Genomic DNA, 25021 nt, shown 5'->3' with positions numbered 1-25021 from the left:
TTTTGGTACGGGCCTATTGATTGTAAAAATATTATCTTATTAACCGTTGTTTCATGGAAGGGATGATATGAGCAAGAGGAATACATTATGAATAACTCCCTTATAATAGTGTACCTATTTAATATGTATAAATACATTTAAAATCAAGAGGTCTTAATCTAATTTGCCTTGCAGGAAAATCCACACTAGGAGTTGAGAGATGGCCCTTTCATTTGTAATAATATAACAGTCATACTGACTAGGTACTAAAGTGTCAAGTCCTACTTCTAAGTGAAAAAATATCTGTTAACATGAAATAATTATGAAATAAGGAAATATGGAACAGTTCAGACAGACAATTCATAAAATATGGAACAGTTCCACCTTTATATGCATGTGAACTTGGGATAAAGTATATGAACAACCAGTACATCATTAAAAAACAGGGGTCTCTCACCTATCTACTGCCTTTGATTTACATATATAGTACAGAAAAGTGCACTGTAAAGCAGTGCATCAGGATGCAGGCTGGAACTCAGACCAGCACAGCCAATATAACTTATGTATGCCATATATTCATTAATAGATTAATTTATGGTAGGATGGATTTGTGGCTATAGGGCCTTTTATAGAAGGAAATAAAGTTTTGAGACCACTCAATTCAAATGCAGCATTTAAAAAAAGCAGGAAACCTTCAACAAACATCCAAATGTACCTAACTCGGATGTGTATTTTCCAAAATTTCTAGTGATGAGCTGCTTTGGAGAGTTTGAAACAAGTCTGGATGGTAGTGTACTCTGTATCTCTCATATACATTGGCACTTGGGATCTGATTCGGGGAGATGCTGAATGCCACCTGTGATGGACTGAACACCCACAACTTCTATTAACTTCAGTGGCGGGGGGGGGGGGGGGGGGGGGGGGGGGGGGAGCTAAGGCAGAGTAACGCGTTGCAGGCTGCCCTCAATCCCTTTCAGAATCAATCTTTTAACATAGATATTCTCTCTTAATGAGCGTTTTGAAAGTGCTTAGAACACAGCGGGTGCTACCGTAAGTACATAATAAATAATCATAATCAGATAATCACTGCCCACAATCAGTCTCTCAAGCAGAGGAGACATTAGCTGAATATGCCTCTATTTCAGCTGCATGGCTCACTCACGGTCAGCCAGCAGATACACGGAGCACCTTACTGAAGGCTTCTGCCAACTTCCATACATTTAACAACTAGTCTCACTTAAATGTGAATGGTTAGTTAGTTATGGTTTCATTTCTTTTTATGGGTTTTCTTTTGCTAAGAAGAAAGTGATACAATGAAACTTTATTCCACTTATTGGTGGCATATAAACTGGACATTAATATAGCTCACACAATAAAACAAAAACAAAAAAATCCCATTAGGGACATCTGTACTTAATTGTATGCATGCCAAGTCATCTATCAAGTTGAAAAGCAGTATATTCCTTTCTGTTGCATGCACCAAATTGGAGATTTGTGCCAATTTCCAGAGCTTAACAGCTGGAATCACTTAATATGTAAATTTTCAGTGCTGTTTATAAAATTCTCTCCAAGCAGCTATAATGTAGTTTAGTTTTTTATCTGACTGGCTCTCTGTTGAAAGCAAAAGCTTTACAGTCCTTAAATTTGGCCTGGATATCATATTTTATTGCACAATATCAATATTTGTGATACCATATAAGCTGTCATTGTGGATACATAAACATACGAAATTGTGGAGTGTCCCCACTTTCCCCTGAATTGTCAGAGAGACTCCAAAAAAAGAGATTTTAATCCACCATGTGAAATTTTCCATCATTTTAATATAGTAGACGGCATGTGATAAATAGCTCTTACTCATTTACAATGTCAAGGTCACCCTGTACATTGCACGTTGACTCTTTGTAGTTAATGGTTTGTTTGCAGATGGCAAGGAGCCAAGGAAATACCCCCACATCCCTATAGGCTCTCTAACCTATCTTTTCCCCCCAGCATTATTCCCTGGTGCAAGCATTCCTGAGCCAAGCAATGTACCTTTCCCTCCTCATGTTTCTATTTTTCTTATGACCTGATATGCTAAATACATTATGACATACTGCATACATTGTTCCACTGTTCTGAGACATTTTTGTGGCTACCTTATTTCTTGGAAGTTTGGAAATTTATCACCGTAATACAGAAACTTGAGAATAATCCTGAATTTCAAAATACCATGAGAGCAAGGTATTTATCAAATGGTACAGCAGGCAGTGCATACATCTTGGAAAACGTGCTATTGTGCTCAAACACTGATGCACAAATGCACAGATTTGTCAAGTTTTGTAAGAACATACATCACGCAATCTGACACCATGTAAGGAAGTCTTCCTAATTAGATTTTTTGACAACAGATGTTCTGCAAAACAGTGCACAAAAACAGAAGTCTACAATTTATTAGACAATCATATGAATATGAAAAGAGCCTGCAATAGAACTGGTTAGAAAAATTATAAGGATTATCACAACCCTTGTACTTCCAAGCACAGGCCAATCACCAGCTGAGGTCAGAAAGAAATTCTCTGTCCCTTTCTATACATAGTACTGCAGTTTTACATACTCCTGGAAGCAGCTGAAATACACTGACCACTAAATCTGTTCCATTATGGTAACTTTTGCATTAACATAATAACTGTTTTTTGAAGCTACAGAGCAGCACATGTTCAAATGTCTTGTATCAGGACTACATTTTGCATAATCTTCTGGCCTCTCTAGTTTCAGTATTATCCCTAATGCAAAAAGGAAAGTTTCCTGCCTACCAGATACACAGTAACACAGTCAAGTTTGTATCTATTCCTGATAGATCGACAGATTTTTTAAATTTTTTTTTTTAAACCACTGAACATGTCTCTTTGGGACCTGGCTTCCTGGAGAACATGAATCATGAATTTATAGCTATTTCTTTTGTAAATAGCAGGTTATTGATTGGGCTGTACAATTTAATTTTGTTTCTGTGCACAACTATAAAAAAGTCTTGTTTTCCCATTTACTGTAACAGTAAGTGCTCCCTAGACATTTGGGTCTTGTATCCATAAAGTGCACTGGAGATGAAGCACTTTCTTTCAGGATTTTACAACAACAACAAAAGGGTAAGCAGCAAGCTTTTGCTTTAGCTGCTGTCAGAGGCCTTGCCAGCTATGACAACCAAAAACAGAAACATTCAAAGTCCATGTTTAAATAAGAAGGATGAGCTACACGTGATTTTTATTTCATGATTATTTTACAGCCAGGAGATTTCTATATTTATTTGGAATACAATGGATGTTCTCAAAGCTTGATTCTGCAGTGCCTCAGTGCAGAAAATTCACAATGAAGTCAATGAGTTTTGCAGGGTCAGGCCCTTAACGAGCAGTTTAAGGTGCAGATGCATCTCAGTTTTGCCTGTCTAAATCTATTGTGAATAAGAGGAGACTGAGACCCCACAGAACATACTGTATTTGGTTCTTCAAAGCTAAATTCCTCACACGCAAAGTGAAATTTTCTCTTATGTATTTCTCATCATCACATCTATAGGACAGATATATTATGCCTTTCGAATCATTAAGTTGCCAAACTTAACATATATAGTTAGATTGAAAGGTTTATTTAACTTGATTAGCAAAAACAGAAAAATGTACACACAGTTTTGAAGACTGTTTCCCGCTTATAGAAACAAGTAAACATTTATTTTAAACAGAAATTGCATTTCTAAAGGAGACTACAGTAGAACCTCAGAGTTATGAACACCTCGGGAATGGAGGTTTTTCGTAACTCTGAAATGTTCGAAACTCTGAACAAAACATTATGGTTGTTCTTTCAAAAATTTACAACTGAACATTGACTTAATACAGCTTTGAAAACTTACTATACAGAAGAAAAATGCTGCTTTCCCTTTATTTTTTTTTTAGTAGTTTATGTTTAACACAGCACAGTACTGCATTTGCTTTATACTTACAGTTCCAAATGAGGTGTGTGGTTATAGATGGCAGGCATAAATGGCCACACGGCAAGTTTGCAACCTCAAAATAAAACATTTAATACAAAGTGCTATTTTCTTTTGTATTCTTCTAAGATTACTGGGAAGTATTAGGGCAGGAAGGACAGGCTAGTGAGTGGAGCACCAGGGAAACCTAAGTTCAGTTTTCAGCACAACCAAAGCCTGCCTGTGTGACTTTGCTTATGTTTCTTAACCTATCCCACACCTCCGTTCCCCATAAGTTAAATGAGGATAGCATGTCCCTACCTCACAGGGGTGATTCTAAAGTAAAAATCTATTCATGACAGACAGATGTTCAGATATTACAGTGCCATAGGCCATGTAAGTACCTACATAGATTTGCAAGTACAATAGTGGCAGGACAAATAAAGATCCCATGCGTGTCACTTCCTTTTTTTGTAATTATTATTATTATTATTATTAAGTGTTCTTATGAGCTGACAAGGAGGTAACAAGCTCTGTGAATGGAACTTTTGATATTGCCCCAACAACTACTAATGGTACCTGAAAGCACAGTATCAAAAAACACACACATAAAATACATATTAAATCACCAGCAAGATTTCTTTTGAAAAATAAAACAAAATAAAAAAGTTCCACCATAACACATCCTTTCAGACAATCAAGTAATCTAGATGGCTGACCAATTTTAGGTGCTCGCTCTAATAAACATTGATGTGAGGTAAGTTGCTTCAACGAGATATAGTTGCACTGATATGTCTCCTGCCACTGCAGGGTCTGGCAGCTGCTAAGGCACCAACCAACAGCAGAAGTAGCGTGGGGAAGTTTAAAAAGTCACAAAGGAGGGGCCACTGCAAGTGATGTGAAGCCAGATTTTCAAAGTGTTCAGCTCCCATTTAGCCACCTAAATGAAGTGGTCGATTTTCAGAACTGCTCAGCACCCAGAAGCCCCTGTTGTTTTTAATGCAGTACGTTGCAGTACACGTAGGACGTTGGAAAATTACTCTAATCATTTAGCTATCTAAATGGAAGCTGAGCTCTTCTGAAAATCTAGTATGTGGTTCTAATGAAGAGGTTTACTCACTGCTGCCCGTCTCTTTACTTAAAGGGAGAACCTGACAACGTCATCAACTTCTGTATTCAATCATGAACGCTATTGGAAAAGTTGCACTACCATTTCCCCAGTGATTGTTTCCACACACTTTTTCCTTCCCATTAAATTTCCGTTTCAGCTTTGGGTTTTTTAAGTTTGAATAAAATCTATTCAGCTATATCTGTCAGGTGAGTAAGACAAAAGCAATAATTGTGATTTATCTAATTTTCAGAAACATGATAGGAATTTCTTTAGAATGCAGAAATAACTCAAAAGCAGCTGAACTTTATGTCATTTTTCATATATGAAAAAATATTTTAAAATAAATTCAAGATAATAAAATTATCTTTTGTGTACAAGTACTCTAAAACATTGTTATACTATTGCCTGTGTTATTGATATAGAATTGCATAAATCCCTAATACCAAAGCTCGCTATTTTCATGCGCCTACACACCAAAAAATCTGCAAAATATAATTCCACAACTCAGTGGTGCCACAGCTATTTCTTTTTTAAAATGAGAAATGAAATGAAAAAACCACTAATTTAATGTTGCATTATGGGCCATAGATTTTTAAAAGGCTTTGATTTGTATACCTGCAATCAACTACAGGCAACTGTGACTGTAAACAGCTGTATTTATATGGATAACTCCCAGATTACAGGTGTGACTACACAGGCCAGGTTGAGGCTCCTTTGAAGATTTTGCTCATAAGAGCTGTACGTTCTAAATAAAAATTAGAAGTCAGGAAGTGAAAAGTTACCCACAATCCTCATCGTACTGTCAGCCACATTTCACATCCCAATTTCAATTACTTGTTAGGCAGGTCAACATCCTTTACAGTATGTATAATTGGTTTTCATAGAAGAGTTCAACAACATGATCCTGTCATCTAATTTTCAAACATCAGGCCTTCTCAACCTCCCTGCTTCACTCTCACACATGCACTCCCACACGCTTATTTTGGCCAAGGAGACCTGGATAGAACTCACTCTCTTAGGAGTTAGTCCAGACTACACTGGTGAAATTCAGTTTGGAGAGATATTATTAACCTGGCCCTCTTACCTTCCGTCTCCATGTAGCACTTTCTGTCCCAGGGAGAGAATGTCATTCCCCTGTGCTCCCAGGATCTTTTTTTGTTTGTTTGTTTTAATTCTTTGTCAACTTTTGAGCTCATGTATACAAAAGGAACTGTTCACAGATAGGTATAGCATATACAAGTGACGGGCTCACTCAGCATTGTCAATGCACTTCCATCGTAACTTGCAGGACCAGTTCTTAGGTTTCTCCTGAGCAGAGACTGACAATGGCATATTGTGTCTAATCAAAGGTCCCTAAGAGAATCTGTGATTATTTGCCAGGAAGGATTGTGCTTCTCTTCTTATTACACAGCATCAGTGCAAAACTAGAGAACCCATATAAGCATGCAGTATAAATCCCCTTTACAACTCAGCACGGCAAAAGAGAAGAGCAAATATTCACCGAACAATGTGAAGATACATTCAGCCACTAGTATCAGTCCACATCACAACAAGACAGACTACAAAGAGAATAATTTAAGAGACTAGGAGACTCAAATCAGACATAAAACAATACTGCAACAAGATTCTCCTGCACCACAGTACTGCCAGATGACTGCTGGGGGAACTAGTCAAGCACAAACTGCACGCGACAAAGCTGTTGAGAAGAAAACCAAGTCTCAGACAGTTCACTGTTCCATGGCAGACAAACATTTGGGATCATGCTGAATCTATGTAGCCAAGGTTCCCATAATCTCTCCCTCATTTGAGGCCTGAAAGGTGTCAGTACTACTTCACAAGTGAGCATGGCTGGGGTAGCAAGTCCTGATTCAGAACACTCCCATTGGCTTCCATTCCTGCACCAGTGGGGGATAAATTCAGGCCCACTCTTATTCAGTCACTGACAATATCATTTTTATAACACCCTGAGCTCAGCTCTTCATTGCAGCCCAGGAAAGAGCTGACAAGTTCCCCAAGTCTTAGCCACCAAGCCGCAGCGTAAGTTAAAGCTGCAGATTTAAAAGGGCAACTTTCATTTATGCCATTTGTGGAAGGTGCCTCAATGACCTCATGCCAGTTGAGAACCTTGTGCAGTAGTGGTAGAGCTGGCGCAGGAGGTGGCATATCTTCATCTGCCAGCCTTACACTGGCAAGAGATTGTTCCAGGAACAATTCAGAAGGGGAGATCTCTGGCTGGTTTAAGTACACTATGTACCACCCAAGCAGAATCCAGCCTTCTTAAACCATCTGGCCCAAAGACTAAACCTTTGCTAGTAAATAATTCCGCTCTCAGATGAGCACTGATGTCCATGGGAGTTCTGCACAAGTGTAGAGAGCAGAGTCACAGAGCAAAGCTGAGTGCAAAATGCCATTGCTAGGTTAAGATGTGATCATGTTAAGTATCAGGCTTGGAGTTATCAAGCTAGTCAGCTATTTGAAATCAAACACATTGCAGGGTGAATGAAACAGTACTGTCTAATGCTCCAGTTGTAGAAAGTTCTTGTTATTACTCCTGAGGATATAGACAGCTTCCTGAATAATTACTATCCACAGGCAACCTAATTCATCACAAGAGACATGACAGGGTATAAACTCTGCTGCATTAATTCAAAACTGGTGTGGTTTATGGATGAGACTGTTAATCCAACCACTATCCAGTAGGTGTGAATGTGTAAAGCACATTTCCTGCATTTGAGAGTCCTACAGTGATTATTCCATTTTAAAAAATACTTTCATATTGTCCAATACAATAGTGGTTTGAACAGAGGACTGGGATTAGATCTCCTGAGCTTTGCACCTGGTTCAATCACTGATCTGTTACATGACCTGGGGCCTGATGTTTAAAAAGTGCCTAATTCACAGACATCATTAATGTTTGTAGAATATTGTGGGATCTTTCATAATACCAATAAATAGATACTGTGTGATTGAGAGATTTATTACAATGAAGTGATGGCATGTACATTGTGAAAAGGAAAACACTTCTTGCTGTCATAGCTTGAAATTGCTTATCAGTCAAACATTTGCATCCCACCTATTTTACAACGAAGGAGTATGCACACCAAGGCAGGACTTGAAAAACTGAAGTTGGAGGTTGAACTTTTCCTGGTGCATAAGAAACCTGGCACATCAATTTCTCCAGAATTCAAACTTTCATGTTTTACAAAATTAAGGTTCTAATCCATATGGTTGCGAAGATACCTTTTATATTTAAGGAAATGCAGTGCTGTCTTCCTGAACCTGAAGACAAATGTCACCAGTTTCTCAGCAGCTGCTCAGCACTTTCCAAAACAATAGCAAAAGGAAATTAACAAGACTCTAGTCAGTTTCACAAGTGTCATTCAGAACCTGGTGAGCAGCAGTGACTGTCATGAATCAGGCCAGATTTTCTTTGCTGATGTTTACACTGTCCCATGATGCTGCAGAGGCTGCCACTGAAAATATTCTCTCAGCAGTCAGAATGCCAGAGAAAAGAAACAGACCCTTTCCCTCCCTAAAAGTTAGGAGACTCTGGAAGATGATGGGAAAAAGAGAAAGAATTTACACCATTCTAACACAATTTATCATACACCTACTAGTTAGAGGATCATGCAAAAGCGATACCAAAACAGGGTCTAGGGACAGTACACTGGCATCAATCCCAGCATCTTTCTGCTTTTCTAGGATCTGCAGCGAGGGCTCAAGTTTATGCAATGGTGCCAGAACCAGGAACTGTTTATGGTTAGCCTCCATTTCATCTTCCATATCAATCACTGGCTAGTAGGTGTAGTCCCATGGAAGGTAATGGGGAAATTTTTCAAGCACTGCACTAATAGACAATTTATTTATCCAAGATACTACTCTATGTGAAGGTGTACACACCAAAAGATATAGTTGAAATAGTATGGCCTGCCACTTTAATTGTGCTTAAAAAGACTGACTGTGCATGAGCTACCATACCTACAAAGAGGGGCGGGGCTTGACCTTGGCTTGTCTCGTAAGCAACTAGTACAAACACAGAAACCCTCTGAAGAGTTCAGGTGTTACACAAAGAAGTTAACAGCTAGGTCTAACAACAGAAAATAATCTGCCATTATTTTTCAACACTTTATCTTGGGATTTCGTTTCATATTTATTATATTAGGGAAGAGCCGTGAAACTGCTCATTCAAGTATATGAATTTGAGAGAGGGATATTTGGGGGTTTTGTGTTTTTTTCATTTTAGGTAATCTGTCCAACTAAGAACAGGATGAAATCTGGGAGGAACATTACATATTTCAATTCATTGAAATGTGTTGTCACCAGAAAATGTAGCTGTTTCCTAGTGCTGCAATAACTGTTATACCCAGAATTCTTATCACTGCTCTTAGACAACACAGAATGGAACCCTTTACAGATGCTTTGTCTCATTGAAGGACAAAGCAAAAAGGGATTAAAATGGCCTCTGATTGATTCTTACACTATTTGTGTCACATAAGTCTTCCTCAGTACTCAGGATCTAGTTATTAAATCTGAACCTGTATTCATGCTAAAGGATAAATGGGAGAGGAGAGCGCACTCAGAATCATAGAATCATAGGGCTGGAAGGGACCTCAAGAGGTCATCTAGTCCATTCCCCTGCACTCATGGCAGGACTAAGTAATATCTACACCATCCCTGACAGGTGTTTGTCTAACCTGCTCTTAAAAATCTCCAATGATGGAGATTCCACAACCGCCTTAGGTAATTTATTACAGTGATTAACCACCCTGACAGTTAGGAAGTTTTTCCTAATGTCCAACGTAAACCTCCCTGGCTGCAGTTTAAGCCCATTGCTTCTTGTCCTGTCCTCAGAGGCTAAGAAGAACAATTTTTCTCCCTCCTCCTTGTAACAACGTTTTATGTACTTGAAAGCTATTATGTCCCTTCTCAGTCTTCTCTTTTCTAGGCTAAACAAACCCAGTTCTTTTAGTCTTGCCTGATAGGCCATGTTTTCTAGACCTTTAATCATTTTTGTTGCTCTTCTCTGGACTTTCTCCAATTTGTGCACGTCTTTCCTGAAATGTGGTGCCCAGAACTCGACACAATACTCCAGTTGAGTAGAGTGAAAGAATTACTACTCGTGTCTTACTTACAACACTCCTCCTAATACATTCCAGAATCATGTTTGCTTTTTTTGCAACAGCATTACACTGTTGACTCATATTTTGCTTGTGGTCCACTATGACCTCCAGATCCTATCCACAGTACTCCTTCCTAGGCAGTCATTTCCCATTTTGTACGTGTGCAAGTGATTGTTCCTTCCTAAGTGGAGTACTTTGCATTTTTGTCCTTATTGAATTTCATCCTATTTACCTCAGACCAATTGTCCAGATCATTCTGAATTATAATCCTATCCTTCAAAGCACTTGCAACCCCTCCCAGCTTTGTATCGTCCGCAAACTTAGTAAGTGTGCTCTCTGTGCCATTAACTAAATCATTGATGAAACTATTGAACAGAACCGGACCCAGAACTGATCCCTGCAGAACCCCATTTGTTATGCCCTTCCAGCATGACTGTGAACCATTGAGAACTACTCTCTGGGAACGGTTTTCCAACCAGTTTTGCACCCACCTTAGTTCCATCGGGGTTGTATTTCCTTAGTTTGTTTAAGAGAAGGTCATGCGGGACAGCATCAAAAGTCTTACTAAAGTCAAGATATACCACATCTACCACCTCCCCCATATCCACAAGGCTTGTTACCCTGTCAAAGAAAGCTATCAGGCTGGTTTGACATGATTTGTTCTTGACAAATCAAAGCTGACTGTTCCTTCTTATCTTCTAGATGTTTGTAAATTGATTGCTTAATTATTTGCTCCATTATCTTTCTGGGTATAGAAGTTAAGATGACTAGTCTGTAATTCCCTGGATTGTCCTTATTTCCCTTTTTGTAGATGGGCACTATATTTGCCCTCTTCCAGTCTTCTGGAATCTCTCCTGTCTTCCAAGACTTTTCAAAGATAATTGCTAATGGCTCAGATATCTTCTCAGTCAGCTCCTTGAGTATTCTAGGATGCATTTCATCAGGCCCTGGTGACTTGAAGACATCTAACTTGTCTAAGTAATTTTTAACTTGTTCTTTCCCCATTTTAGCTTCTGATCCTGCCTCATTTTCACTGGCATTCACTATCATAGACGTCCAATTGCCACCAGCCTTCTTGGTGAAAACTGAAACAAAGAAGTCATTTAGCACCCCTGCCATTTCCGCATTTTCTGTTATTGTTTTTCCCCCCCATCATTGAGTAATGGGCCTACCCTGTTCTTGGTCTTTCTCTTGCTTCTAATGTATCTGTAGAATGTTTTCTTGTTACCCTTTATGTCTCTAGCTAGTTTAATCTCATTTTGTGGCGTGGCCTTTCTAATTTTGTCCCTGCATACTTGTGTTATTTGTTTATATTCATCCTTTGTAATTTGACCTAGGTTCCACTTTTTGCAGGACTCATTTATTACTTATAGACTTACCAGGGTTGCCAGAATTGATACATACAATATTATTAAGTTTGCATATCTTTCCACAGCATTTACCAAAGAGCAGCATCTCCCCCCCTTCTAACTTCACTTAGTGCCATTTGAACCAAAGCTGAGAGTGCTTCAATACAAAACAATCACAAGTCTTCATAAGTAACGTGCATACACCTTATTTGATGCCTATAATAATGATATCTTTCATGTATATAACACTTTCCACACAAGGCACTTTGCCAGCCACAGATATATATAGAGAAAAAGACACATGGATTGTACATTGGCAGAACATTGGCAAGGATTAATAAACATTCGTACTCCTGAAAAGTGCCATCGGATCTTTGATTTCCCTTTCAGAGTAAAAATGAGAGCATGTGTGTTTTTGCCATTTCTTTATTTCATCCCCTGCCTCAAAAGCTTTTGTCTGATAGAAAGCAAGAGTACAGAGAAAGGTTCAAGTTCACTGCAAAAGTTCCTGGAAAAACTGCAAAAATACTTTGGCATTACCACCAGTCATCTTAACCCAAACCTATTCCTCTTAAATGCTTTGAAAAACGACTAGCATTAACAGTTCTGTGAAGATGTAATAAAAATGTGCAATCACAGATTCAAATGTAAATCAAGCTAAGCAAATCAAAAAAACTAATCAAAATGAATTACTTACAGTTCTGGTTACATGACTCATAAGTGTCTCAGAGTTATCAGGCTGTGAAAAGTAAAAATAAATTAATAAAATCACTTTAATCTTTTCTAATACATTTTAAAATACACATTAAAAGCTTCCCCCACCAAACAAAATCGATCATTCAGGCACAGAAATGAACTGCAGTGTTATCAATCAGCAAATGTCATTGAGACAGACACACAGATGGCAATTAATCATACATTGTGAGCTTCTGAGTTCTGCACTCACAGGCCAGCAACTAACTACAGGGGCTCTCTTACTGCAAAGTTCTGGCATACAGTTACTAGTACAATAAGAGAGGATTAACACAAAAGAGACAGAAAAAGAATGCCAAGGAGTGAATTTTCATTGTGGTGTACATGATTTAGCTGTGCAGCTCCCATTTTATCCTTTGACCCGCTCTTTCTTTGCTATTAGATGCAAAACACATCTATATGTGCACACTAAGGGTGGAAGTTATGTGCTATGGTGCTAAAACCCTGCACACAACTTAGATAAGGTAGGGATTCATGTCTAATTTGGTTTAGAAATAAACTCAATCAGCAACGTTTTTATTCTTTTTTATAAAAATGAAAGTTAGCCTGTTAATCAATATGGATGAAATTCTGCCTTGTCTCACTGTGCCTGATTGACTACAGCATTATTCCAAACTTATGCCATTGTAATAATCAATAGAGTTAAACTAGTCTGAAACTAGGGTAAAATAGTGGTGATTCATGCCCAATGACTTCAATGTATTTGTAAAGTATTGCATTCAAGGCTGAATTTGGCCTCTCAGGTGAGAAGATACACCAGCGTAATGATCTTGCAATGTGAGGTTACAACTGGATGACACCCGAAACATTTTACTTTGCTAAATATACATCAGAATTACCAGAGCTAAGCAGCCTTCACATGTTAGTGAGAGGCACTTACCAAATTTTAAACTAAACTAATAATGTCTATGAACAATAAGCCCATCATGCATAAAACAGCAGTCAGCCTGTAAGCCCCTAAGAAGAATTACATCCTAGGAAGATGCTGGATTCTGGGTTATATCTGCAAAGTCAATTTCAGACATCAGGCAGAGAAGAGCTCAAAGAAAAGGTGAAGCTGAATATTTTGCTCCTGTAATAAGAGCTTTATAATTACAGTTTATAATTACAATTCATCTGTGCCTTCTGTCCTAAGGTACCCAAAATCAACACACAACCTGTGAAAATCCCATATGCAAACTCTGTACAGAACAGGGATCACTTCATCCATCACTGAAATGCAGTCACATCTGGAGCTAAACATGGCAGCTGTTAAACAGCACACAGCAAACTACACAAGAGTTTAGGACAAGAAGTGCAAAAAACAATACCATATCCAATTGCAACTTCAGTTTTATCTTGTCCAATTAAAGTATAGACTACATGGAACAGGGAATGAAGAGATGAAAGGACACTGCACAACCCTGCTTCACCTTCATGGCACTTGCTGACATAGTGGCATGCACTAACTCAGTACCGAGTAAAGAGAATTCAGTCTTGACACTTACTTAATCTGAAGAGAACTCTCCAAAAAAAAAAAAAAAAAAAAAAAAAAAAGGATTGTTCCATTGCTCAAGCAAATCTCCATGGAAGATGAGTTCTTGATGCTGGGAAAACACTGAGCCAAATTTAAAATGGCATAGGCACAGTAAGAAGAAAAAGAAAATCTGATTCCTTCTGTTGAATCACCTTGTTGACTGGGCTGAGTTTCGCCTGCCACTTCAAGGCTTTGAACAAACTTACAACTTGATCAGTGTTAACAATAAAGACTTTGCAAAATGTCAACAAATGAACACAATGTTTGCCCAAGGCTAGGAGTACCAGCCACTGCCCAAGAGAGATTAGAACTGCTCCAATATACTTGCATAACCAGGAACTTGTTGTGCCACGCGACCAAGTCATAAAAGAATCAGAATAGGAGACAATTGCAATACTGCCTGGCAAATGAGAGCATGGTTGACCTGGTGACGGGTAGGTGCAGTTTTATTATTTTCAGTTCCTTTTTCTGCGAGACCACTGGAGACCAGAGTCTTTTCTCATTAAAGGCAGAGTTTCCACTATCATCAGGAAAGAGGAAATATTATCCTGCTGGAAGTTCAGATTTTATCTTAACTGCAAATGCAGTTTAATATCTGAGGTAAGTAAAATACACTTCTTAGCAGCACCCACAGGGCCGGATTAACTCTCCTGTGGGCCTGGGGCTATTAGATTTTGTGGGGCCCCTGTATACAAGTCTTTTTTCCTGATTTAAAAGAAAATTATCACAATTATGGCATTGAGGCTATTAACGCTATACTAAACTTGCCCTTTAATTAACACAAAGCTGTTCTGTGATTATATTTCGGTCTTAAAACATGTATAGAACAGGGGTCAGCAACCTACGGCACGCATGCCACATGATTTTGAGCAGCACTCACAATCACGCTTGGCCCACATCATGTGGGAGAGGGGTGGGGGGGAAGGGGCGAGGAGGGGGTGGCTGCTGTGTGGCTGCTGTGCTTAGGGCCAGGAGCAGCTCCTGCCCAGGGCATTGGGCCCACATCATGTGGGAGAGGGCGGGGGGAGGGGAAGGTAAGGGGCAGGGATTTATTTTTGCAGGGCCCCCCTTACCTCGAGGCCTTGGGCTGCAGCTCCTAAAGCCCCTGAGTTAATCCAGCCCTGAACACCCAATTAATGTGCCTGCCTAGAATTTGACAGTACATACATCCTATGCTAAACCACAACCAAGCTCACAGCTCAGTAAAAGTTAACAACAAGGATAACCAGAATCATCGTTATTAGATAATTATCTGAATTATTATTCACAAATTAAATCCCTAGTTTAATCCCTAGGGCAGTCATTGTACTGAAAATTCATGCAGTAGTAATTCTGTGTATAAATGGCTAAAAGCCCCCACTTTCAGGAGCATGATGGTGAATATAAATAGGAACCAATGCACAACAGCAGCGACAGAAGCTTTTTGATACAGGAGATAGGCAGGGTGGGGCAACTGTAACAGCAAGCTGTCTTTTCATTGGTTTTAAATGATATTTTCTTAAAATTCTTCCTCAGAAATGTGAAACTAAAATCAATGTCTTCTCTCATAAACTAAGCCTTTTCTAAAATACACTATCTGCCTATGGTCCCTTCAGACCATATACTACCTGAGAATGGTGCAGTAGCCCTTTCTCTTGAGAACACTCCTTGCATGATCTCTGGTGGAGCCAGCTATCCAGCTACCAAATTCTGGGGGAATCCCCTGCTGCAGGTGTTCTGTGTCATTTACAGCACCCTTTATATACTGTTCCTTTATATAGAGTGTTGGAAAATGATTGGGCACAATTTGTCTGAGATTCCGTTACTCTGGAAATGTGCCAGCACAGACCCATCAATCAAAGAGATCTACTTGCAGCCATTAATAACTCAGCACTGGACACCATGGAGAGATTATGAAAGTTTGATGTTGTTATAAAGCAAATGAAAAAGGACATTTAGAATAGAGACACACAGGCAACTTTAACCATTTCTGTTAATGTACACTCCAGCTAAAAGGCTCATTAAGAATGGGCCAGTAGGGAGATGGCAATTTATGTTGCTCGGTAGAGATAAAGAGGCGCCAGTTTTTACGAACGGTGAATATGCAATTTTTGTGCTCACACACTTTTTTTTCCCTCCAGTTCCCATCTTTCCAGTTTGTGATTTATATGACAGATGCAACTAGCTGAGCATTTGGGGAATTCCACCATCTGTTTGCTCTTCTCATCACAAGCCTGATACCCACACCAAAATCAGTACCGATCCTCTCATAATAAAGATGTCTGTTTTTGTGTTGTCTTATGTGAAACAAGGCCAAAAGCCAGACTTGCCAAATATCTGGCAGTTCATGGGAAGACCGTGCTGTTCGACCAATGCTCCCACTTAGTGGTGGGTTTGCATGATGGTCATGGTTTCTGGGCCAACTGTCAGGAGAGGATTTTTAAAATTGTATGTGCTTCTAAGCTTTTGAGCATCCTTGCTCCTACCAGATTCCACAGCTCTCTCTCTCTCTCTAGTGCACTAGAGAAAGAGGGACGGCAGAGAAGCCAACAGAGGGTGTGTGCATCAAGGAGCCAACTTCCTGAACGGACACTAGCTGCCTCAGATGGCAGCATCAGATCCATGCTCTCTAACCTCCTTGTTTAATGGGGAGAGGGTAGAGAAAAGAGTGCAGGATGTGAGATGGAAAAGGAGACCGTGGGACCCGAGTGGTGGAAGAGAGACCTCAAGAGCATGAGAGGAAGTGATGAAAAGCAAGTTAATAGAATTTAAGGGACAGCAAATAGAGGACAGAATGACAAGAATAGAGGAACAAGTGAGCAAGAAAGAAAGAACAGAGAAAGGGAAACGAAGGTGAAGAGACAATGTAGCAGTGGAGAAAGCAATGGAGCCAGACATAAGACTCAAAAAAAAAAAAAAAAAAAAAAGATTCATTGCTACTATTAGCTACAAGTGGTAGCAATCAGACTCATATCTTTCATCCAGTAGTCATCAACATCATGCAAATTAGAGAGACCCGCTTCACCCGCAAAGGGAGAGATCTTGGCTCCATTAAAGTCAATGGAAGTTTTGCCATTGATTTCAACAGAGCCAGGATGTCATCCAAAGAATTTAAACCAAGATTTTCAAAAACGGCTAATGATTTTGGGTGCCCAATTTTAGACACCTTAAGAAATTCTGAGCCTCTCAAAATCAGGCCCCGTTAATGTGTCCCAAGATTGACCCCAAAAAAACAAAGCCTCTAAAATTCCTAGTCACTTTGGAAATTTTTGTCTTTAAACTTTATGCAGTAGGAATGACAGTTTGGGCTACCATCAGAAGTTAAAAGAAAATTGCCCCTCTTGTTGTAATACGCCACTCACATTATAGAACTAAATAATTCAATACCTTGACGGGGTGATAAGAATCTCTCCTTTTAGTGGATAATTTGACCTGTCAAATATGAATAAGAATGTTAACTAGGTTACTTCTCAGTTCTGGCTCAGAACTGGTGATATAGATAATAGGGGCAAACTCAGGACCTCACAGAAGGAGTTTGGGTTTACCCTTAGATGGGTGGACAGCAATGTTAGGCTTTGATTTGGCTCTCAGTGCACCCCTTCTCCATGCCCTCAATGGCACTAAGACCTCTTGACTTTTCCACAACCCCCACTTTCACATACCAGACTTTCATTACCTCCCTTTCCTCTTAGACCTCACAGCCATTGCTAATCCTGTCATGAGAGGTCTTCCCTCTGCCAGTGCTTCTGCCTCTCTGTGCTGACCCTATCATTATTCCACTCGCATCTCATATGCAAACAGTCAAATTGTGGAGTGGTCCGCAGGTTGGCATCAGGGGTGCTGGAACAATTTATACAGTGGGGGGTGCTGAGAGCCATTGAGCCAAACCCTGCCTATAACGGAAATTACTTCAAATCAGGGGGTGCAGCTGCACGTCTAGTTCCAGCACCAATGGCTAGCATTAGTGGCCAGTGTCTCTGAGACACAGAGACCTTGCCAGATATGAATCCCTTGGCCACAAGATCAAAGCTCCTTACAGGGAAACCATAAGAAAGAACCCACCTTATCTACAGTCTCAGGGGAGGTCAAGGAAAAGAAGGATTGTCGTAAGGATAGGTTGCCATGATCACCTCTGCAGAAGCCAGAGCATGAGGCATGAACTGAACCAAAAGGCTGAAGCAAAGATGATGTGGAAGGATGGTGTTAGTGGAAGATTTTCAGGAGTAAACCAGAAATCTGAGGTGAGGTTTTGGGTGTTTGTGTATGGGTGAGGAAGCCTAAGAAGAAGAACTCATAGAAAAATGCCAATTTTTTGTTGGGGAATTTATGGGCGACATTTTTTTTTCAAAATTTATCATTTTAATTTTTTCATTTTTTTCAAAGAAAAATTGAAACCAAAAACTAAAATCTTTGCATTTTTCTCTAAAAATGTTTAACCAAATTTTACTGAATATTTTGGGGGGATCTGCTTGGTCATTAAGAAAATCAAATAAAATTTTGGGTTTAAAAAATAAAAAGAGGTCATGCCCCTTAACCATAATATGTGAGCACCTCAAAATCTTTAATGCATTTATCCTCACAATACCTCTGTGAGTTAGGGAAATGCTGTTACCTTCATTTTACAGATGGGGAACTGAGGCACAGAAATACTAAGGGCTTAGCTACATGGGACATTCAGGCAAGTTAAAGCAAATCAACTAAAGGTGTCAAGTCAATGCACATAAGTTAAAGCATGTTAAACCCCCATATGGATGTTCTCACTCAGGAATAAAGTGGTCTTTGTTCACTCTAACTTAATCCTTCTAATCATATACCCCAAGCGTACAATATTTGTACCTTCTTCCTATACTGCATTATTTGTATTCATGTGCACCTGTGACATGCTCATCACCAATAATAACATTTCCAGAGCAGCAAACAAAATTCCATGACATTTTTCCCTTATAAAGTATATTCAAAAGAAGGTTAGATTCAGTACAAGATTGAGCAGGGCTTTGTTATGGGAAGTATAGGATGAACAGAAATGTTTACAAGACAGGGACTTGTTCAAAAATACCACTCCAACCCCTTATTAAAAAAGCAATCTGTTGCTTCCTGTCAACAACGCTTAGAAAAGACCCTCCCACTCCAAAAAAAAAAAAAAGTCCCACTCAAAGGAAACTGGCTAATACAGTCAAAACAAGGGATCAGTGACTTAACTACAATCAAAGACGCAAAAAATACAACAAAAGAAGATCAGACCAAGGAATGCCCATTCGCTTTCAAGTGAATATAGTGGGAGATCTCCTCTCCTCTTTGTTCATTTGAACAAATAGAAAGTTCCTTTAGGTGATCAATGGGATTAACTTTGCTTCTCCATCCCTAGACTGTTAACCTTATAATTTAATACCACGATCCTTTTCAGAAAATGAACTTGAGCTTCACCCTTTCTCTGATCAGCACTTGATGAACTGGTTCTCTCCACCACACCTACACATACTTGTATGCAGTCATCTCCTTAGAAACTAGTCAGAAGGATAGCCCAAGATTTAGAAGACCACAGAGAAGTCAACTAGCGATCCCACATAAAGTAAATATTAAATTATTGGACAGCTATGAAAAAAGTCTGACAAGTTAAATCAGCATGTGACCTCTACCAAGACACTGATTCACAGCAGAGAAAGTGGAATAAGGTGGCATTGACTGAGGAAATAATTTTATGATAACACTGAGTAAAACCAAGACTCTAGTTATACAATAAAACAGTCATCACTGAGTCTAGCTAGTCAATATTTAATCTGAAGAAGTTAAAATATTAATCCATTCTTAGCTCCCCCAAGTTGGAGGTTAGGTGTTTGTGAACAAAAAGTTTCCTATGTTTATTAAAGTAATTTAGGCTAGAATAAGACTTGCTCCAAAGCTAATAATACAGGGTTGGTTTTCTTTATTGAAAGACAAGTAGAGGCCCTCCTCAGCACTATAATGTTTATAATTACTGAACATCTATTTTGCTGAAGTTAAAAAAACAACAACACAGAGTATGACTGATGTGTATTTTACAGACTATTGGGAAACTGATAGACTTAGGGTCAACTTTTTCTCCCCATACTCCAGATATTCTACTCATTTGAGAGTACTTTAAAATGCGGGCCAAAAATATGCTTAAAAACTAAAATCCTCCAATTGATGCCGCAGTTCTGCTCTTGTTCTGTATACAGAAAAGTCATTGCCAAAAAGAAAAATTCTACACATGGAATAGGTAGATTATACATGTAGAAGCAGAATAAAGAATTTTGCCTGGATCACAGTCTGAATGGCCCACACGAAGCAAAGCAGAGAGCATGTAACTCCCTTTGCATGCCTAGCAAAGGCAAATGTACATGAAATTTTCCTATGGCAAAAGACTACTAATGCCACTGAAGAGTCTGAAACAAGTTACTGTTCCATGCATAAAAATGCTTCACATCCAAGTGTTACCCTGAAAATGGAAAAGGGGCCAAAATGCACTGCATCAGTGAATGCGTCATGTTGCTGGATTTAGATTTTAGTTATTGCTGCCTTAATTATCTACAGTGTAGCATTACAAAAAGGCATCTGCTTTCTTCTAGTACTGCAACAGTCCTATTCCAAACTGAGCCAAGGTAAGAACTTGAAACAAAGTTAGAAAAAGAGTACAATCATTATCTGAACAGGACCAATTTTTATGGTGGATCTGAGAAACTATCCTGACAAAATCAAGCACTGCAACTTCATTCTTCTGTAGTTTACTTCAGTTCTACTCACGCCAATATCCCATACAAGAGCATTTTGTTAGTTGCCATATTTGTGGAGATACTGTAACTGAAGTGTAGGTAAATTCCTTTTATTGTTATAGTTGAAGAAACAAAGCACACACATTGAGTCTGATTTTCATTGCATTTCGGATTCACACTGGAATCTTGAAGAGGATGTATTAGAACATGAACACAATGAATTCTGTAGCCATTATATTTCATATTTTATTAAGTTCTGGTTGCAATTCTCCATATATTTCTATAGTTTTCATGGAAAAATAGGAGCTCCCTCTGGTGGCCAAGGTAATACATGTCTCTAGTGGATATAAACTGCACGACTCATTTCAAAGGCACTACGTTCCTATCTTGTTGGCTTTTTATTTATAACCCATACTTACCCAATGATGCTTCTGTTCCCCTCTAGTAGGTGGGCACATACAGATTTAAGAGTGGCTTCAGGCTAAGAGACTGAAGAGCTTTTTTATCTCAGGCAGTAGAATCTCATGCTTTTAGATCAAGGATTCAATCCATGCTCCCAACAACCTACCTGAGATGCTGCGTTACTTTTATTAGACACAAATCACTGGATTGTACAAAGAATCGGAGGTGTACTGCTCACTACTAGGTGACCAGGGCAGTCTGGTGCCAAATGGTGCCGAGGAGCAGTGCTGCAGGGAGGGTGACCATGGCATCATGGATGGTTTACCTCTAGACAGCACGAGTAGCTTTTTTGAATCCAGTGATCTGGGGTCCTGGCCTCAATCCCGCCTAGGAGGAGGTGTCAGTGCCATGCCCTCTATGAGTTCTCTCACTGCCTCAGAGGTCGTCAGCTTGGAAGGGAGCTGCAACTCCTCCTCACGGCTCTTCCTGAGTGAGGAAGTCCAAGGGCATCAGACTCAACGGATTCTTCAACTGGGCTGCAGTCAACTGTGCTGCGCCCAAGGGTGTGGGACTGGAGTGGCTCAACATGGGTACCACTCCACTCAAGCCTTTGCTCCCGGATGTTTTTGACATCAGCGAGCGTCCCCTGTCTGTCTTCTTTTGTTTTTTACACAGGACCGGGGATTGAGAGTGGTGTCGTGTGTCTCCACATGCAGTGTCCTTTGGTGCCAGTGATGCCTGCTGGTGCCAAGCATCTCTATGCATAGAGTTCTTCCTCGGTGCCATATCCCTTACCGACGCCGGAGTGCTCTGCACCGAAACCAAAGAGCTGGATCTCAGATCTGCCGGACTTTGCTCCGGGGATCAAAGAGCTGCTTCCATTCGGATAAACTTTAGTCTCTGGCTTCTTTCCTTTTGAGTTCTGGGGTAGAAACCACTGAAAATCTTGCAGTGATCCCCCTGATGGGTTTCCACTAGGCACTTTAGACAGGTTAAATGTGGATCGTTTCTTGGCATAGGATTCTTACAGGCCCCACGCATATAAAGCCAGGGATCAAAGCATGCCTCAGCCTAGGGGACGAGGGGAAAAGACCCCGATAAGCGGGATCCTAACTACTCTAACTAATCTGTGAACTATTATTACTAACGCTAAGTCTTAACTATTTACAGGTAGGTAAGAAAAAGTCCCCTGGGGAAAAGATTGCAGAGCAAGAGAAAAGCAATGTTCCAGCAACTTTTATGGGTGCTAAGAAGGAACTGAAGAGGTGCAAGGTCAGCAGGATCCTATATATGGCACCATTAAGGCATAACTCCACAGGGCACTAGAGCCAACCCTACAGATACCACTAGGTGAAAAACCTGCCGGCAAGTGTGCATGTGGCATGCACACACCTACTTGGAATTGACATGAGCAAGTACTCAAAGAAGAACTATAGCGTTCAAGGAATGAACAAGCCATAGCTGCTTCAAATTTAGTTCAATCAAATCCATTTGACACAATTTTCCAGTGAAGTTTTTACTGATTTCAGCTGGAATCCTATATCACATCTGGCAGAGATGAATAGCTGCTTATTTTCAGTTTTAACTGCAATTTGGTCACTATCATCATACGCCAGAGGATTTGAAGGTCACACCTGATTAAAGCAAGTTAACGATCCCACGTCTTCCAGTACTCAGATCCCACTTAAAATGAAATTGGAGAGGCCAATCCTTTAGCTGTAATCTGAGGCTATCATCATACAACTTGGCTCAGCCAAAATGTATTAAGAAAATCTGTTTTAGGGTCATATTAAAAATGGACAGACTGCAGTCCATAGGAACAAGGCAATGCTTCTGTATTTTTCATGGGAGGAAATATTTTTAAAATAAATTGAATAGGACAAGGATAAAAAGTCTGAATATCATAGCTGTTCAAAAAAAGGAAATGAAGGTGATCTATATCAGTCTAAATTTTTGGAAGGCAAATATTCACAAATCCCCATAGAAAGCTGGGTTAATAAGTTCTTGGTAGAAACAGCTAAGCTTCCCTTAAACCACGGACACAAAATAAAGTTCTCCCTTGGGTTTCTCCCATTCTTTTTGCCCTTCCTAAACTCTATTTTCTTTCTCACATCAGAATATGTTTTCACTTAGAGTAATATTAGCTGGTTTTGTCACTGTTTTTAAATATTTCACTTTAGTTTCTCTCTCATTTTCAAGACATTTTCTGTTCTCATTTGATTCTTCTCCCCCAGTTATTTTTATCTTCCATATTCTCTGCCTTCTCCTTTCCTTTCTCTGTCCCATTCTCTCCCATTCACTTCCCCAGTCCTTTAGGGATGATGCCAAAGCACAGGTCCTGCTCACCATCCAAATGGGGGTGATTGTTTTGGTAGGTGAGCATGAAATTTGAGGATGTCACTCTTCAAAGATGGACAAACGGGCAACACAGATAAAGAACTACTTAAGTGGGGAACTGGGAGAAAGGATTTTTAAAAACAGAAAGAGAAAGGAACCAAAAGAGTTAACTTCCATAAAAAAATAAAATAAAGTTCAGTCTGTGGGTAGGTTATAATAAAACATGAATAGCTGGGTAAGTGCACTCTGAACTTCCACTATTACAACAGCATTTTATTACAGTGATGTCAAAATGGCAACACTGCACAGTAATGCTATCTCCAAGGGAACAGTGTATACAACAGCTTGTTTGAGTCAGCCCAGCATCAGCTTCTTGTATAATACCGTAGCACTGAGTTATATTTATAGTGAAAACAATCAAAAATTTATTCTAAAAAATTAAGATTTAAGAGCTCATGACTAAGGATAATGGAAACAGAAGGGTTACGTATAAAAAAAAATCATAACGCAATTCCTACAGACTTAACTTACTTTACCATTTGTCCAAAGAAGCTTTTCTCACCCCAAACGTCCTTTGCAGTGTTTCCAACCAAGGCATGGCTGGAATCCTGTTTTCATGAATGTAAACATGCTGTCTGTTTACCTCCTCAGTGCAGGATAAAAGGTTTTCTTTTGTCTTCCCCTTAACAGTTCCCAAAGTTCATTGTTTGCCTCCAGAGACAGGGCAACCCCCAGGGTTCCATCTTCCCATCCCCCTGTTCACTTTGCATGGGGCTTCCATTGAACTGGCTTACAATGCTTAATTTACATGTGAACTGAGGTAGGTGAAATTTTCTGGCAGAAACATATTTATCACCTTTGCCTTAATATAGACTACAAGACCATATTTCCAGTATATGCACACAACTAATTACATTGTTTCAATACTATTCATAACTAGTGTGACACCAGCTTTCATTTAAGACCTCATATGACATTCTTGATGAACAAATACTATGAAAATGGCAACACCAGTTCAGGGCTACACCATATGACAGGTACTTGAAATGTCTTGGTCTCTTTGGTAGGAAGGTGTATTCCTCGGACATCTTGCAGTTCTGTATTGCAAACTCCCAGCATCTGTGAGGCAAAATGCTACTCTCATTACTTCTAATACCCAAAAGAAAGGGAGGCTGGAGACCATACTGGACCTCAGAGCTCTCAACAAGTTTGTCAAGGCTTAGAAATTCAAGATGGTCAGTTTTTGATGATTATTCCAACATTGGAACAGGAAGTCTAGTTTTTGACCCTTGACCTCCAGGACACCTACTTCACATCTCAATCTTACCAGCACACAGATGATTTATCAGGTTCACTCTGGGACTCAGCCATTATCAGCACAGAGTCCTCCCCTTTGGGCTGTCATTGATCCCAAGAGTATTTTCCAAAGTTGTCTCAGTGATAGCCACTCACTCACACTCGTAAGGGATAATGATTTACCCATACCTGGACAATATCTCCTCAGAGCCTGCTCTCTCTAAGTGGCCCACAAAGCCGTCAACACTATGGTATACTTGTTCACAGAACTGGGTTTACAGATCAATACCCAGAAGTCAACACTCACCCAAGTGCAATGCCTGGAATTCATAGGGGCCAACCTAGATGCCACTACAGGCCAAAGGCCGCCTGTCTCAACACAAACTCCTATCCCTGGTTTCACTGAGACACCGTTCAATACAGTCCACAGATACCGGCCAGTCTAGTCATTTGCACCTGTGTGCACCTGCAGCTCTGGGGCTCCCAATCAGCCTGGCTGCAACCTCTGCCGCTG

The 25021-nt window shown here is 39.7% G+C and overlaps 1 protein-coding gene across 1 annotated transcript in view; it reads right to left on the bottom strand.

The window, feature by feature from the left end:
- The window catches only part of TNS3 (tensin 3), a 338094-nt gene that overhangs the window by 171622 nt on the left and 141451 nt on the right, over positions 1 to 25021 (bottom strand). Inside the window, exon 6 of the mRNA XM_067550332.1 lies at positions 12191 to 12232. Coding sequence (XP_067406433.1) covers positions 12191 to 12232 — 42 coding nt within the window. The remainder of the gene's footprint in view (positions 1 to 12190; positions 12233 to 25021) is intronic.

The sequence above is a fragment of the Emydura macquarii genome, unplaced genomic scaffold, assembly GCF_026122565.2.
Source record: "Emydura macquarii macquarii isolate MOO-44397 ecotype Brisbane River unplaced genomic scaffold, CSIRO-AGI_Emac_v2 contig_1263, whole genome shotgun sequence".
Classification (NCBI taxonomy): domain Eukaryota; kingdom Metazoa; phylum Chordata; order Testudines; family Chelidae; genus Emydura; species Emydura macquarii.
Note: the sequence above shows the minus strand (reverse complement) of the source record. Positions and strands in the feature narration are given on the sequence as shown.